Below are 18,236 nucleotides of genomic sequence, written 5' to 3'. Positions count from 1 at the left end.
TTTTTTTAATGAACTGCCATGCAGCGCTACTCCTGAAAACTTGTATTGAGGAGAACCATAGACCACTCCTATTTGTCTTGAGGGCCAAACTACCAGGGAACAAAGATTTATTATCTATTGGCTGCTTTGGATACAGAGATTATGGAAATACAGATAGAGAGGCACTGCAATATGGACTTTGCCCTCTTGCTTGGAGTCCAACTCTTATTTGTTGCAGTCTGTTGATTCTGCAGCACTGCTGGCATTTGTCATCTAGCATAGTGATTGATAATAACTCAAATACATTTCATCCAGGTATTAATAAGTGTCCATATTGATTCAAACAAACTCAAACAGAGTAATAATAAATTAGAATTAGATATCTGAATTAGATATCCAAAATTAATGTGCATTTATTTCCTGTACTGGTATATAGTTTCAAATTTTAAAAGAAATTCTAAATTCTCTTATTCACTTGTTTACCCGTGTTGATCTAAAAATATACTGTGTTTTCTGGAATTGTACTTTACATATTGATGAGTAACACAGTAACAATGATATCATGTTGCTCTGTCTAGGCTTTGCAAGAAGATAATTCTGATTCTTTTTTCAATCAGCTTCCAAATTCACTATCACTTTCTTTTAAGTTAGGCTGCATGTAGCAGAAGATAAGCATGTGCTAAAGATTTGCAAACTATTTTTGCTCATAGTAGATATGTAATCTATCCTTTAAACTGCTTATAAACTCTCCATGTTTGTCTGTGGCTTCTGTTTATGAAAAAACACGAAGCAGAGAATAGGTTGTGTACAGCAGAGTGCTGAGCTAGTTATGGGGTCCCAAGGTTACTGAAGCTAAGCTAAAGGGACAAAATTTGAGATCATCACCCTTACTTCTAGGAAATATTGTGTAAACTTCTGAATAGAGTGGAGGTTTTCTACCATTAAGTGAGGGGTTTGTGTTCAGTAGCAGAAGAAAGTCAGCATTAACATTTTCCTAACAGTATAAAAGTATAAAAGTGCCTGAGATTTAAAAAAAAACCAAACAAACCAAAACCAAAACCATCAATAGGACTAAACAAAGAAAAGCACACATAAAACCAAAAAATAAAAATAAAATTTAAAAAAAAAAAAAAGGAACTAACTTGAGAGAGTTAATCCCAGCATTGTTCATCTGGTTCATACTGTCTGTGTCACTTATTGGAACATATTTTTCTCTCCTTTTCAAACACCTCCCTTTCTTTCTTCACCTGATAACTGCCTTTTGGTAATGCAAGTGAACCACAAATATGAAATAGCTTTTCTGCTAGCTCAGCCTGCTAAATTAACTGAAGTGATTCACTTGTTTGGTTGTTTGGCCATTGCCACTGCATTTTGCCAAGTGAAAACAATAGATCTGCACAAATGACTCATAGCTTTATTGTTAGTTGACTTGGTTCATAAATAAATTAGATTTTTTTCATTAAGGAGTAATATATTCTAATTTTGATCACACATATTAGTGGTTTACAAATCAAACATCAAATGGTTTCTGTTTGTCAGACAATGATGGAATAGATGCATGTTATTCCTGTTAGTTTGAAGTTAAATAAGAGAACAAGGAACTGTCAATAACATTTCTGACTGACATTAAAAACAGGAAACATCAAATACTTCATATTTGGAAAAATATTGGTTTAAGTTTCATTTGTATACAACTTTGATACCAAAATATTGACTATTGTTGCTGCTTCACAACTGAATTTAGAATGTAGTCCCAGCAAGTGTTTGTGACCTTTATTTTCAGGCCACATTCAGAGTCATCTGTCTCCAGGGCTTTGATTCCCAGAGATTCTGAAGTTTTTCACATCTAACACTGATAAAAGTTCCTTTAAACTTTCTGAGTGAAAATTACAGTGATGCAGTTATGTAGGCTGGGGGTTGCTTCTTTACCAAAGAGATGCTAACATGATTACTCTAATTATTGTGTAATGGTATAAATGCAGCCTGCTCTATCCTGGCTGTATTAAATAAGCCAGATTAGGCTTTTTTAAACATTTATTAAATGTTTCTATAGTGGTCAAAATTATCAGTTTAAATACTGTGGAGTTTTTTGACTTTGAGAATAAGCCTTTTTCTAGTTTAAGTTTAAGTTTAGTTGTGCACAAATGCTACCACCAAAGTTGTTGAATACATCCCCAAAAATAAATGGCATTCTGTTGAAGCATACCACATCACTCATGAAGAGTACAGTCAATGTCATAAAATTCTTAGGTGATCTTCACTATGAAATTATTTAGGAGGATGTTTCTCATTACCTTGTTTAAAACTGTATCTGTACACTAGTGTAGTATATTGCTTTCTTCAAAGACCTTCAGGATGCCTGAATTGCTGGGCTTTTTCTGCTTCTGTTGAGACTTCTAGATGGTTTACTCATCCTCCATGATATAGTGTATGATTCCAAATAGCTGGAAGAAAATTTTAGTTTCTTTAGTTTGTAGGTGCTTCTACTTAAGTCTGTGTCACCTAGCAGCATTTTAAAAAGGAATTTATTATTGTATTTACTCTGCAATTAGTGAAATCTGTAATTATGAGAAGTTTGAAACTATTTTCTGGTTTCAGTTGATGGAGAAACTTTTCCAAATTTTTGGGAGAGATTACAGCTATAATTTCTAATGTCAGAAGCAGCAAGCAACATACCTGAATCAACATGTCAGCAGTATAAGAAGCTGCAAATTTCACACAATATAAATCAGCATTGTAGTCTGTGGAGTGACTGCTGGTGGTCTTCAGAAAACCAGTTAGATACGTTGTGCTGGCTGTCCTAATTTCCGGCTTCAGTGCCTCACTGAATTATCAAAAATTATAGAAAATGCTTTCCTAGTGTTGTTTTCCTATGTAATCCATTGCTAGACCAGACACAGAGATGTTATGTATTGGTGTTTTTGGTGAAAAACTGGTGTGTAGCAGAATGAACAATAATCAGCATTGTACTTGCAGGTGGATGATGGATATGGTGTACATAAATGCATCTCTCTGATGAGAAGTAGCCTACCAAACAAAAATGTCTGTAAAGCCCTCATTCAGATAATATACTGTTCCTATGTCTAGGTTCGTTGGAAAAGCTCTCAGCTATTCGTAAGTCTTTCAGTAAATCTGTTCCTGGACTTAAAAAGAATTACATCAGTCAGGCCTTTGTGGAGTTTTAGTAAGCCTTAATTCATGTAAGAAACTTAAAATGTGATTTTCTAAAGACACAAGCGCTAGATTGTACATGTGAAATTTCAGTGGGCATGGGCTAACACGCATGATCTAAACGTTGGTGTAAACTTCTTCAGAATGGAGAACTTGCAATCCTATTCAGAACATTTGCTTTATAAAGATCTGACTCGATCTTCTCGAGTGTGGCCCGGCTAGCTCAGTGATGAGGTTTCTCTTCACTCGAGTTTCGAGCCAGCATATGTTTGTGGGGTTCACTGATTTTCTTCAAGAATCCAAGTCTATAGAGCGAGTAAAGAAATCAGGGGGGGACTCTCTCTCTGGTTTGCATTCCACAGTTTATTTCTGTGAAGGGGAATCCAAAGGACGAGAGACAAAGGATTTGGGGTCTGGGGGGGTCTCTTTTAACAGGGTTTCTCGGAGGGAGGGAACATCAGAGAGGGAACCAATTATTTTTCTCAGTTAGTACATCTTACAAACTTTCTACAAATCAAGGTTACACACGCCAAGGTAAGAAATAACAGACACCAACTTCTTCAAATGCCCACAAAGATGTAGGAGTATTCTCTACAGAGGGGCAGAGGGGGAGAGAGGGGGGGCCTGGTTTCCTGGCAACACAGGGGGGAAATAAAGGGAAGGCAAGGTAAGCATGCCCTCTCAGCTTCCATAGTTTAGAGGCATTCTGGAACAGGGAAAAGTTACAAACTTCCGTGTAGGAAAGAAGAGTTCTCTTCTCCCAACCCCGTGCTTTCCTGGGCTAAAGAAACTTCAAGCAGCTGGAAATGCCAGCGGGGTCCTCTCTTTACTCTATCCGGCCTCTCGCCGTGGGGCTGAGGAGAGAAACTTCAGTAACCATGGTAACTTGACGCCAGGTAAACAGGAGAAAGAGAAGCTTGGGGGTGGGGGGAGAATCACAACTAAAAGATGGGAAAAGATACATTTCAGGCTATCAACTACAACAAAGACCAGCTGCAAAACCTGGATCCTGCTCCAGTTTCTAGAATGTTCAGATTTGGGGTATTAGTACTTTTGAGCCTGCATTATGTTCTTCTATATGGTATATTTTTGATACAGCAGAGCAGGTGATATTTTATATTGTAGTTCTTTCCACTTGGGTTGTGAAGAGACCTCTCGTCCTTGTTTTGCTGAAAGGCTTTTTTTTGTTTGAAATTTTTGCTTTTCTGCCTTTTTTGCACACTGAAAAACATTCACAACAGTAATTGCTTTCTGCATATCTGCAATACATGTTATATGTGCAAATCTAAAGTTAAAGACATTTCTTAAAATATTCATAAAAAAATAAAAAATACTGCAGTGATGAAAACTGCTGAAAAAAACAGTATCTTGAAAGCACTCTGACAGGTTTTCTTTGTATTTTCCATTTTTTTCTTAGATTGGATCTTCTTTATTTTAAGTGCATTAGCCAGTCATACTTTTCTGAGTTTAGGGAGTGTTATTTAATGCCAGCTGTTACTTAGAAAATAGCAATCAGTGTCTTGGAATGAGACAAAGAAAACCTTGGAAATAAAAATTTACCAGAGGGATATAGTACAAACTCTATCAAAAGCTTTGCTAAATTCTAGTAAAAATACATCTACTAGTGAATGAGATGGCTGGCCTTGTTATATAAGAAAATTTAGTTAAACACTACTTTCCCCTTGTGAATCCATCTCTAACCTTCACATTCCCAGTCTTTCTTCATAGGAGTGGTGTTTCACCCCATGAATTATTTTTGTGACCTGGATCTGCTTGCACAGCTCAGGTTCTGTCTGCTGCTGAGGACACAGACCTGAACACAACATTCCAGATGAGATCTCATGAGAGCATACTGGAGGGAGAGAATCATCTCCCTTGACCTGACGGTCATACTTCCCTTTATGCAGTCCAGGATAAAATTTGCTTTCTGGACTGCAAGTGCACACTGTCAGCTCATATTTAATTTTTCATCCACCAGTATCCCCAAGTCCTTCCCTGTTCTTGGTCAAATCATGACTCAGTCTGTATTAATAGTGGAGATTGTTGCCATGTAGGATCTTGTGCTTGGCCTTATTGACCCTCATGAGGTGCACGAAGCCATTGATGCTAAGTATAACATCATTTACATCAGAATTATTGATTGCCTAGTAACAACTTTAAGGTTGTGAAAAACATTATTTATGACAAAAGTTGGCCTTTCGTGGCCCCTGATCAGTACACATGTTTTTGTTTACCTTGCTGGTTTTCTGCATGTAGTGACTGAAGTTGGCATTTTGCTTCCTGGTTGTTTATTTTGTTTGACCGCAGAAGAATATTCATATGATCTGTAACTAAACTTGCCAGGGAAATTTGGCTGGTGCATCCATGCCCACTTTTCTTGTCTCAAAGTTAACTATTTATGTAACTCTTATGATATTTCACATTTCAACATGCCGGAACTTGTAGGAGACAGTCTTCTAAACATAGAGAATGGGAGATTTCCACAGATGCATGGCAAAACGTACCAGTACATCTCAACAACCCACCATGACAGTCAAAGTGCTTGTGAACAGAAGGATATGGAAAAATCTTTTTAAATCTTTGCAAATTATTGACAATTGAATGATTTAGACATGAGTTCAGCAGACCAAACCAAATAGTTTCAGAAAGTGAATTCCTTAAAGTGAATGCAGTCCTGATGCATCTTTCTTGTTCATAACAACTTGGTGTGCAAGGACCTTCCTTCTCAGTTCCTTTACAGGATAAGGGGTATGCTGGAATATTAAAAGAGACTTACTATTCCTCAGAGAAGCACAAACACAGAAATTATACTGAGGATGACAGGAAGTCATAATACTGTGCCACATTTGGGAAGGAGGTGAGAGCAACTGTGTGAAGAAAGGGAGATGCAAGATGGTGTTATCACCACATGTGAGCCTGGCTTCATGCCACAGCCTGCCTAAGATCTCTTGGGAAAAGACAGACCCACAGCATACTTATCTCACAAGTACTTTGCAGAATCCAGAATCTGTCTCAGAAAAGTGGCTATCAAGGTCTGTGAAAATAAAGCACATGGAGATTATTCAACATTGCATCAACTTCTAAACTCTGTAGTGAACAGCTGCATCAAAATTCATATACACAAAAATAACCCACCCATGGTTCATAGTTGCTTGTGTATGTGCAGACTTGTTTCTTAAGAAAAGCCTAATAACTGCTGAGAGTGTCAGGAGTTGATGAGATCCTTCTCTGAAAATCTCTTTCATAGCCTTTGGTAATTACAGATACAGGCAACTTTGGCGGGGGTTGCTATTCTTTCTGGCATGGATTTTTGCGAGGTTTCTAACTCTAGCTGAGCATAAATACACATCTACTTGAGACCTTTGAGGGGGGGAACTTGAACTAAGTCCCTCTACAAACTGGAGCCTGGAGAAAGAAATACCAGGGGTTTGGGTTGTTTACATTAAGAGAAGTGAATATTTTAATATATTAAAAGTTGTTAACCTCTTTCAGAAACTTTACTGGAAACAAGTGACTAAGTTTAAGGAATGAAACACGACTCCCAACAGTTTGCTTTTCTTTCATATTCACATGATAATAATTCCCTGTCAAGCCAATCCCTCAGCTTCCTTTTTCCACTGAAAAATCCCCTGCAGTGTAGATAACAGACAAGGCTAGAAGTATTGCTTCCTTCTCCCACTCTTTCTGTGCTCTTCAAGATGAACTTGGCATTTTGGTTGACTTCCGAGTTTTCCTACTGGCTGTGTGTACTCCTTGTTGGTAGGAATTGTCATTTATATCCTGCAGAGATCAGAGGATAAATGATGACTGCATCTCACAACATGGGCTCACTAATCTGCCATGATCCTTCCTTGCATCTTAAAGGCTCAGTGCTGTGGAATTCTGCAAAGTGTCCATGCTGAGATATGCATGCAAATCCCGTGAGTTTGAGTTCCAAAATAGTTACTTGTGCTTAAGAGAATCTGAAATACTGTCCTGAGGCAGAGTAGATCTGAAATACAAACTACAATGCAAATCTATTGTGAAAATATATTGTCTGAGGCTGAAAGTTGTTTGCATGCTTTTGGCTGATGGGTGATAACTAATGAAACTAATGAGTTTAAACTACCAAACTCCAAAGTATGGTCTTGCTGGGGAAACAAGGTGAATTTTCCAAGAGTGCTTCCTAGTCTTCATGAATCATAAGAGCACTACCTGCAACCAGAGTTGCACATTTTATCTGAACAACCCTGGCCATTAACCAGAAGAAAAATGAAGAAAAGAGTGGAATAGTTATTTTGTTATATGTCTAATGAAAGAATCTATTCTTTTCCCTAATGCAGAGAACAAGTGAAGAGTGGGGTTTTTTTATTTCAAAACAGATAATATAAAGAAACCATGAAAAGAGGAAGAAACTGAGAGGCAGCTGATAGAAAGAAAGCTAAACTTTTCCTGGAAGTTCAGTGGTTTTAAGATTAATCAGTTACAGCTATGAAATTATGCTAATAGTGAGTCTGTGTGAAGCAAAGTAATGTCTGATGGATTGTTTGGCATTTCTGAGAGACACATGGGGCAGGTATCAAGCTTGATGAACAAGCTATTCAGTGTGGTAAATGAGGCCTGTACTAGGGCTGCCTGCATTCTGCATAATATACTATTATATATTATTTGCTATCTATCATTAGAAAAGTACCTTTATTGAATGCAGTATGAACTATTTATCCTGTACTTTTGTAGGAATATTGCTTTCCTATATTGCTTAGGAATGACTGGAGTAGTGTTTGTGGGAGGGAGTGTTGCTTGTGTGTTTTTTCTTATTGGGTCTTTTAGTTGGGTTTTTTAGTTCATAGTCTAGTATGTATATAATTTTTATTATTGTACTGCCAGAACAAAGTTTTTCTACTGCTAGATACTCTGTGCACATTTTTCACTTCTGTGCATGGAGAATTCACTGGAATTAAATATGTAATGCTACAAAGCCATTGAATTAGTGACAGTGATAGTGATTAGTGATATTTCTGTTATGCATTTAATATCATTTTTAAATGCAAAGTGCTACACGGGAGAATGTGTTATCTTTCCACTTAAATTTATTCTGAAAATATGATGAGGTTTATTTACTTGCTTGTCTCCTCTTTTGATCATTTAGACAACCATGGTATGTAAATGACTACTTGGTAAATTTCAAAATTAAGTCTTGTGGATGATGGAGGCAGAGAGGATGACTTCAATAACTTAAGGGAAACTTGTTCCATTTATTTTAGAGTTAAGTCAGTATGAGAAAAGTTTCTCTGCTTTAAAAAAAAAATTTAAAAAACAATGCAGATGCTGTGTCCTTGCCGTTAGATAGTTCAAAATGGTTTGGATTTTAAAAATCAGGTTTGGCAGGCACTTATTCCTGAAGGAATGTGTGCTTGTTAAGTGCTGGCCAAAAAAAAAAGAAGGAGGGAGGGGGGAAAGTTGTGAAATTAAGAAATTAAAAATGTTAGGAATTCTATTCTTTTGAAGAATACATTTGAAAAGCCAAACCCTGCATTCTGATTTGCATGAGGGCCTCAGCAGAGTATACTGTCTGAACTCATAATATAGTGAAACTTCACCTAAGGTCAAATGCTCAGAGTACATGCTGCTGAGCGCTGAAAAGATATCTGGCTGTTGACCTTGTTTTTGGGAGCCCTGCCAGCATCAGGGCTGGTATGGGTCTGCTGTGGGACTGAAGGAGGAGAGCCATGGAGAGCACATGTCAGGGTATGTGCTCTCCTTGACCTCACTGGGCCCAGCTGCTGCACCAGTGGATTGAGGAGAATGCTTTATGCTCTCCTTCTTCCCTCATATCAAACTGGGAGAAAGCTACGTCACGCTAGCCTGAAAGAGGGTAAATCAAAACTGAAAGACAGTAGGTTTAAGTTAAATATTATAAAGAAATGTTTTGCTGTGAGAGTGGTGAGGCACTGAAACAAGTTGTCAGAAGAAGCCTTGAATGTCCCATCCCCAAAAGTGTTCAAGGCCAAGTTGAATGGAGCTCTGAGCGATCTGGTCCAGTGAAAGGTGTCTCTGCCAATGACAGTGGGATTGGAAGTAGATTGTCCCTTCCAACCCAAACTATACTATGAGTTCTTGCTGCTGCAGGCATAGTTCCTTCATCCCAATGCCCGGTGGTTCCCCAGAAGACAAAGCCTGCCTTCTCGGACTGTGCCAATGCTAGAGCATGTGCCCAGGTAGACAGAGCTATGCCCTTGTGAAATCATTAGGAACTGCTTGGAGACAGAAGATATTATTCATGTCATTCAGATGTTGTTTTCCAGCTAAATTCTGTATTCTCGTTTCTAATATCATTTACAAGCTGATACTACCTTCTAGAAAGTAATTTTTAAAGCAGAGGTAGGAAACTAAATATTTGTAGCTTTCATACATCAATAGGGACAGATAAAACACTTTACTTTGGGGAAGAGGGTTTGTGGGGGAGTAGGTGATTAGAGATATACAAGGGGAAGTTAATGACACTGTAAACATTATATGTTGGCTTTTTATATTCAGTTATTAACGTTTTTGGCTTTGTTTTTAATTTTTGGACACAGGACCTGTGAAGGGCGAAACATCCGGTACAGGACATGCAGCAATGTGGTAAGTGAAGTATAGCTTTGGTGTGACACACATCATCACGTATGATAGCCATGTCCATATTACTGCAAATAGTTCAGTGAAGTGAAAGTGAGAACATCGTAGCTATCTGAACTAAATCTAAACTTTTGTACCACAGGACCACAGAACTACAGGCAAACCTTTGTCAGTTTCTTGAAAAGTGGAGAGATTACAGCCTAGCCTGATGCTAAAACTGTCTGAAAGGGATTGCAGCCACATCCACCATAAATAAGAGCCAATGAAACTTCATAGTTGCATTTTGCAACCTCACTTGCAGAATCAAGACATCCTGTGCTCCCAGTACTCTTTGACAACCAGTTTTGATAACCAGCTCATGCTGGGTAGTCTGTCAGGCTGGAGGATTAAGCTGTTGACAATTGAAGACAAGTTAGTAGAGAATACTTGATTCTATGTTTCTATATACTTCTGTTCACGTGTGCCCTCACAGCATTTTAGTTCTGTTGTGTGTCTTAGAAATGCAGTTTTACAGAGCCTGTACCAGTGTTTTGGCATTTCCAAAGTCTCTTGCTGGTTTTCTTTATATGTGGCAAATTTAGTTTTCAATACAATAAAGTAAGAAACTTCAACTTCTGTCTCAACAAAGTGAAAGTGTGTTTTCACTGGTGAAAATTGAAATAGAGGCTTTCATATGGAAAGTTTTATTGGGTGCCAAGAATAGTAAAGGCTCTCAAGTTACATGGAGAAATGTCAGTTTTACCAGTAAAGATGGAAAATTAAATCTAACATACACCAGGCCAAGCTTTCTGATGCCTGATAGGGGTATATTCAGGAGCCTTTCAATACATGTTTTTTTAAAAGTTTAAAAGTTTAACTTTAAAAAAAGGAATATATTTGCTCATATTTAGCTTATCTTTTCTTCAGTAGACCACAGTATATAATGAAAGAAACTTGTTCTATCTAAGTTGTAGTCTCCTATGGAGTAAGATTTCTTTCAGTTCTTTAGGATTTGGGGTTTTGGACTATAATCCCTGTAAGCCCCTTTCAATTCAGAATAATCTGTAATTCTGTGATTCCTCTGAAATTTTTTCTGATTGTATCATCTGAGTTCCTGAAATGTCTCATCAGTCCAGCCTTCATCTTCCCTAGCTGACAGCAACTGGTGAAGTTAATAAATAGATTTCCTGGCAGATTAGAAGTCCAGTTTTCCTCTGAGGAACTTAGGCTACACCACATCTGTGTAAAGAATGGGAAGTTTGATTTGTGCTAGTCAGGTTGCAGGCCTTAGCTCTGCTATATGACACAAAAAGGCAAAAAAAAAAAAAAAATTAGGTACTGTTAAAGGCTAATTGGACCACAGTTAAACACATTTGTTTTGTTCTGTTTGGGCATTGCATGCACATTGTGACAGTCCCTTTCTGTGTCTGATCTGCCACTGTGTATGTAAGGAGCAGTGAGACAGAGTACATCCTACTCTGCTGCCATTAGATGTTCCTGGGTCACTCTGATGAAAGGCTGGGGTTTGCAACCCTTATTTTGGAATCACTGAGTTTCCAAGATAAGGAATATTTCTTTAGATGGTCTTTTTAGCTTAGGTTCTGCTTTGAAATTGTGCACCTGAACAGTTTTCCTTCAAAATAAAACCTTGCATAGTTTTGTCAGGCAGCTCCTTTACATATCTTGTATTTGGTAATACCAGTTCCAGCAGTGGGGCATACAACTGCAGAACTCAATTATTTCATATCAAATAATCCAAAATGAAGCCTTCAAGCTTTCAGCTTTACTATGCTGAAATGACTGAAAAAATCAACTTTTTCTGTTGAAATATGAAAACTCAGGACTGCTTTTATGATTTCAAATCATTTTTGGGGGGACCCATAAAGAATGGCTTGTGTAGTGTCAATCTAAAGCTATTTAGGAACCCCAGACTTGCATCTCTAAAATACATTCTGTTGCTGAATTGTTCACCTGCGACATTGAAATACTCTTTGTCACTTTCAGAATAGTAAAGAAAAAATAAATCATGTACCTTGTCGTTAATGAAGTCTACTCTTTTGTCTCCACAATCCAAGCCTGCATATACACATATTTGATCTTGAAAACAACTCATTAAGCTCATAGCTTACTGTGAAATTCTGCACTAGAAAAGGTTCACAATATTGTGTGTATTTTTGTTAACTCAGATTTTGCTTTTAAAGATTTCATCCAAAAAGACATTGAAAATCCAGAGGATGGAAATTCCAGACTCATGTGACCTATGTTTTCATCTGTTATATGGCGGTGTTTGAAGGCAAAAAAGATCAAATTCCGCCCCCCACCCCCACCCCCCCATTCCTAGCTTTCATTACTATTGTCTTGTGCATAGCTTGAGGAATGATATTCATAAAATAGCCAGTGTTTTTTCAAGCTGTCTTTCTGTGAACTGATGTGTTTTTTTAATGACCATCCTCTTTCAAGAAAGGATGTGTAGTCACATATAAGAAAAGCAAATTATTTGAAATGTGAAATTGGAGAATTGGAAGAACAGTTGTAGAGTCTGACAATGAACACATTTTATAGGCACTATCATTTGCAAGACTTTGTTGCAGCTGGTTTTAATTCATCGTGAAATTAAATTACAGAAGGGGAAAAAAATGAGATAAAGAAAAAGAGAAGCAAAGGGAAAGAGTGGTGTGCCTGTTTTCCCAGTGACCTATGTTAATTATTCCAGAGGTGCTGAATAGTTTTGCATAATAAAGACTCTAGGAAAGACTGATACTGCTGTCTTTTGAAGCTTCTGAACAGTCCTTAAAGGAATAAATCCAGCCCAGTATATTTGCCACTTGCATTGCCTGTTGTTGATCAGAAACTGGAAAGATTATGGACATGAGGCCACATGTGTAAATAGTAAAAGAAGGAATGAGAGAATCTGAAGATGATTTAGGTTTGAACTGCATCTGCTTTTTTTCTTCTTACTATTCACATGGACTTAAGCATATTTCCAGCCATTTTAGAATATAATAATGGGAGGGAGAGAAGGAGTAATTTGTTTTTCTTTAGAAAATCAGTCTGAATGCAATGAAAACATGTTTTTGCAACTATCTGGGTTGTTATACTGAACATTATGCAAAATAAACAAATATAATTCCGAACTCTGAGTAGGACTTTTACTTGTTCTCTTTCCTTTTTTTTTTTTCCCCAAGCTTGCACATTCTTTTTTCTTTCTGCTACATGCATTCTTGGTTGCCAGGTGCTCTCCAGCTTTTGTACCAAGCTGTCATGCCACCTCATATGCCCTTGCTCTTTTTCAGTCCTTCTGCCACTCTGCTGTCTTTTGCTTTCTCTTCCCTTCATTTGCATGAAAATCGGTCTGGAGGTTGTTTGTTGGAATATGTACTGTATTTATGCCATTTTTCTCAATTATCAAAATTATTCTTGTGACTGAAAACTTTATTTTCCCTGATACTTTTCCTTTCATTGCACTGCTTTCTGAATCAGAAAAAAGAAAAAGGAGAAGAAGAAAAAGAAAAAAGATGAGACTGACACTGAAGCTGCACCACAACACTAGCTTTTTCAACAAGGTTCCTCTTAAGCCTAAGATAAAAATCTGTAGATTGTAGATCCCATTAATCAGGCAACCAAAGCTTGTAAACACCACCTGCAACTCTTTTTATATATACCTCACTTTCTTCTCTTGGCTGAAGATGTAATGTCATCCCAAATTTTTTGGCTTGCATTCAGACAAGCTACTTCCATCCTTGCTTCTTATCAGCTCATGCTGCATTTTGTATACATGAGCACCAATGTTGTTCGTCTTACTTTCTATAAAATAACACTATCTTCTTTCCACGCTCTAAACCCCAGCCTGGAAAGTGTCAAACCTAAACTTCCATATAAGTACATAATTCTCAGAAGCACTGAGTGTGTAAGAAGTATCAACAAATAGATATTTTCAGGCCTACAAGAATGATTAGTAGAGTATAATTTTTCTACCCAGTGGTGATTAGAAATGCCATTTTGCAAGCAAACCTCCCAGTTCACATTTTGAAGTAAAATACTAAAAAAAAAATTAAATTATAGGCACTACACATATCTCCTTACTAACACACAATTTATTTAATATCAGTTTACTTTATAAGTGGAAATTCTTCCAAACTCAAATCATTTATTGTGACTACAGTCTGTTCTTCAAACTACTGGCTTTTAATAACTACCATTGTATTTCTGATTGGTTGCATTTTAAAACCTCAGTGTGTCATCTAGAAATTATTTTTTCCTACTTGGAAATAAGTGCTTTTAATATCTAGCAACTGACAGAAGTTTGGACTTCTGGATTTGCAATCTCAGCAAGCAGAACTGTGAATTTGTGACAATTCAAAAACAGAACAAAAAAACCCCCACATTATGTCCAGTTAATGTAAATGTATAAAGAAACTTTGTAGCCAAAATAACCTGAATCAATATTCTTACAGTAATATTTCATGACTTGTCAGGACTCTGGGTAAAAATTTTAAATTCAGTATTTCTGACATTTTTTTTTTTATTTGAACAGCTAATTTTTGCGCTATTTGATAATATGGTACTTTCAATGCACTTAAAAAGGTATGCCTTAATGTACTTATATTAGTTTTTGTCTGAAGTTCTTGGAAGTTTTCATGTTGAAATTAAACTTACTGTATCTAATTTAAACACTTGGTTTAATATTCAAAAGAAATGGGCAAAAAAAAAAAAGAAATCTAAATTACATGGAAGGCTGCATATTGAACTGTTTGCCAAAATGAGAACATACTTACAAAAAGAGACTTTTTTTGGTAAAAAATATTTTATAAATATTTATAATGACAAATAGCAATGGAAATTTGCATTTATAGCTCACTGACAGGTTTAGCTCTAGTCTCTATGCCATGTTTATTTAACACAGAGAACATTTGCTGGTATTTCCCCATTTTCTTCGTTCCCATTATTTCTCTCAAGTTTTGCTCTGTTATATGCTGCAAGGTCTTGGGGTTCTTAGAGAAGGCTTCAGTATGAGCCTCCCTCAATCTAAGCAACTAAGTATGATCCTAAGTTATTTCTAAGTTCATGGGAATAGCCTATTGAAAAATCTGGCTGCAAGAAAGGTAATTCAAGCAGGGCACTCAACAAAGCTTCAAGGCTGAGTGAAGTTTCTGATAAATCCCTAAATCTCCTAAGTCTCTATGTTTTTATCTACAGTTCTTATTTGGTCTTAGACAAGCCCCTACTTGAGGACTTCAGGTTTTCTTTCTCAGTAGGGAAATTGGTGCAGCTGAAACACCGTGAGTACTTAATGAAACTGGTTCAATAAGCTGTTCTGTCAGATGCTGCACAGAGTAGTCCAGTTGTTAGTCATTTTTTGCACAGAGGAAAAGCTCCAGGTACAGTAAATCATTCTTGGCCTCTGCAAATACACAAGCACATATATTGTAAATTGTTTTAAAGTTCCTCAACTGTTTCCACCTATCGCTGCTTAGATAGGATCTTCTACATTTCACCCACAAAGTAAACTTTAAACAGGCTGACCCTCTGTTGTCCCATGAAATCTGATCTACCTATCACCATCAAGGGACATCTGGGATTCATCTTATCTTTTTCAGTGGATTGTTGATTAATGGAAATTGTTTTGAATGGGATTCAAACATGGCAAAACTCCATGAACCTTATGAATTACAATAGGGTAAGATAGAAGGTCAAGTAAAAAAAAAAAAGTATGTGGGGAAGAAAATTAAGCCATAATAATATGGGCCACATTACATGCCTAAGAAGTGAGGATGAAACTCTTATATATATTTTAAAATGGTTTTCATAGACGAAAAGGGTTTCTGATCACCAAGAAAATTATATATATTTTCATTGCAGTAGAGGAAATCTTGACTGACAGGATGAATAGGTATCCAGGCTCAGTGTTTCAGTAATATTTCACGAGCCTTCATGAGCTAAAGGCCATAAAAGACCCACCTAGGACTCACAGAGTTAAAGGAGGAGCAGTTGTTTCCTATTCACTGGAATTTTTTCATCCCTAAAAAGTCTTAATGAATAGGAAGTTTGAAGATAAATGGACTTAGATGAAACTTCCAAGTTTATTAGTTCTTTCTGATTCTTCAAGAAGTGCAATGGCAGCAGTTCCTCATATCTGCAGGGGCTCATAGATAATTTCCAAAAGAAAACAAAACTGCTAAGTCTTGACTCTAGTACCAAAATTGGAACAACCTGAAGCAGGACTGACTGTAGTAGTTTTGTGGCCAGATAGCAGGGCTGCCACATGCTCCAAGCCAAGCATAGGCCATGCAGATGTGGTTAGCAGAATTCCTCAAGGAACTACATAGCCCATGCAGAGATGCACTACCTGGCATTCACTACTACACTGATTTGGGCTGTGACTTCTGGCTGTCTCAGTGTCTGTCAATCTGTTGTGCAGGTAGACAAGCTGCACAATGTTACACAGCTCCCAGAATCAGACCCTTAGCTACAGGAACACATAGCTTCACTCAGGCCAGAGGAGCATGGCTAGCTGGCAGCCACAGAGGGTCCCCTTCCCCTAAGCCACCATGCAAGTACCAAAAGCAGGCTGATTTTTTTTTCAATAAGACTTTTTAGAATTAAATCTACAGTTTCTCTGTCCAGGCACCAGCAGTGCAAAAATAAAGCACAGCAAGACTGCCTCAAAACAGCAAGTGCTTTATCTAAAGGTGTGCAAAGTGCTTAGAAAAAAATAGCAATTTACTGCTTGAAAGTAAGTGCAAAAAACCCACTGGTTTTGCCTTATCTTCTGTTTCAGCAACTAGAATTATTTATAGGCTGAGAACTTATATCTGCCTTTGATCATATGTTTGCACAAATGTCAGCATGAAGAGGCTCTCTCCCCCACTGACATATAATAGGATAAAAATTTGTAAATTTAAGATGAAAAAGAAATGGATGTGCAAAGTTTTGTACAGTTCCTATATTTTTGGTCTCAGTTACCTGCTTCTAAATATGAGAAATATTCAGAATTCAGACCAAAAATTTGCTCAACACTGTTCATTTTGTCATTAAAAAAAAAAATATTATACAGCTTGTGAAGGTGTTATACATATATATGCAAGTACTTGTGCTTTCTTAACCAGAAGAAAAGATCCTTCCTGATGGGAAGACATCACCAACTCCTTCAGGTAAATTTAGGACTCAGGATTTCAGCAGGAGAAAAGTTACTGTACCAGGTTTTGACCCTTTTTCACATCTGTGTGCCAAGATAAGTATGTGTGCCTGTGTTTCTGACTGCTTGCATGAATTCTTAATCATTTCAAGTTTCACATGAAAACCTTTTTAAACACAAGCTCTGCTATTTAAATCCATTTTTTTATTTTAACCGCAATATCAAAGACTGGAAGTATTTAACATCAGTCCTGGTCACCTGCCGTGTCCTGAAGGCTTGTTATGCTGAAGAACGTTTTTTATTTCTTTGACTTAGAAGTAAAATCCAACACAACAAACATAGTATTGAGTTCTGTACAAAGCAGGATTATGAATTCTGTGTGTCGTGCGCTTTATTGGGCCTTTTTCTCTTTGTAAAAATAAAGCTGTTACGAGCCAGGAAGTTCTGAAGGTAGAGCCAAGCTTGAACCAAACAAGAGACTTGGCTTGGATTTCTGCAACTGAGCCTTGGCTTGGGCATCTGCCAAGCCAATAGACCTGACTATATTCATTTACAGACAGAAAAATTCAGAGAAGGATAGGCACCAGAAGAGTTTGTGGTAGGAAATAAGGCCACTGTGTTCTTCTTTTCTTGTTTGAAAATAGAACTAAACCAGATCTTGGGTCAAGCTGTAACTGTCTTGTTGTTCATCCTTTGTATAAGAGCAGAACATAAAGACCACTTTCTCTCTAATTACAGAGCTGTAGAGGAATAATGAATTTCCCACATAGTTTTCTGATCACTTCAGTGTCCAGACTTTGTCCTGTATTAAAATTTCTCCCCGTTCATAAAAAGTGTCCAATTGCCCCATAGTTTTTCTTTATGTTTTAAAATCAAAATTCAATACTTGTAGCATTGTAAGGCTTTTTCTTTTAACCTTCTGTAACATATTGATACAAAAACTGTCTTCTGGGCTCTCCAGTAGTAAAATACCAGTTACAGGCTTGGACTTTCAACCTCCACTTTCAAAAAGGAAGAATGAGCTCTGGGTTATTGCTCTTTGATATGTATTTTTCTAGAGATAGATTTAATGCATATCCTTTTTTCTCTTAAGCTTTAATCCATTGAACTTGTAACAGGAAGACTATTGTCTTCCACTTAGATCACAGAACTTCTGGTTGGAGTTTGACCCTTTACTTTTGGGGTGCATCAGTCTCAAATACAAAGTGAATTAATTGGAAATTTTCTCACATGGTGCAAAGAAAATTATATGGTAATCTGTGGCTAAGACCACAGCTTGTATGTATATATAGATCACAACAAGAAAGGTTTGGAGTGTTGTGATCCAAGATTATTCAATATTCAAACAAAATAGCCATAATCACATTCCAAGAGT

At 37.1% G+C, this 18,236-nt stretch overlaps 1 protein-coding gene across 2 annotated transcripts in view; it reads left to right on the top strand.

The window, feature by feature from the left end:
* Positions 1-18,236, top strand: part of ADAMTSL1 (ADAMTS like 1) — a 178,788-nt gene that overhangs the window by 17,670 nt on the left and 142,882 nt on the right. For both annotated transcript variants that reach the window (XM_014252195.2, XM_088054554.1), the window contains exon 3: positions 9,708-9,753. In XM_014252195.2, coding sequence (XP_014107670.1) covers positions 9,708-9,753 — 46 coding nt within the window. The remainder of the gene's footprint in view (positions 1-9,707; positions 9,754-18,236) is intronic.

This window comes from Pseudopodoces humilis, chromosome 4 (assembly GCF_049639895.1).
Source record: "Pseudopodoces humilis isolate 2021_Gansu_Grassland_sample_001 chromosome 4, ASM4963989v1, whole genome shotgun sequence".
Lineage (NCBI taxonomy): Eukaryota > Metazoa > Chordata > Aves > Passeriformes > Paridae > Pseudopodoces > Pseudopodoces humilis.
This window is presented reverse-complemented; position numbering and strand designations above follow the sequence as displayed.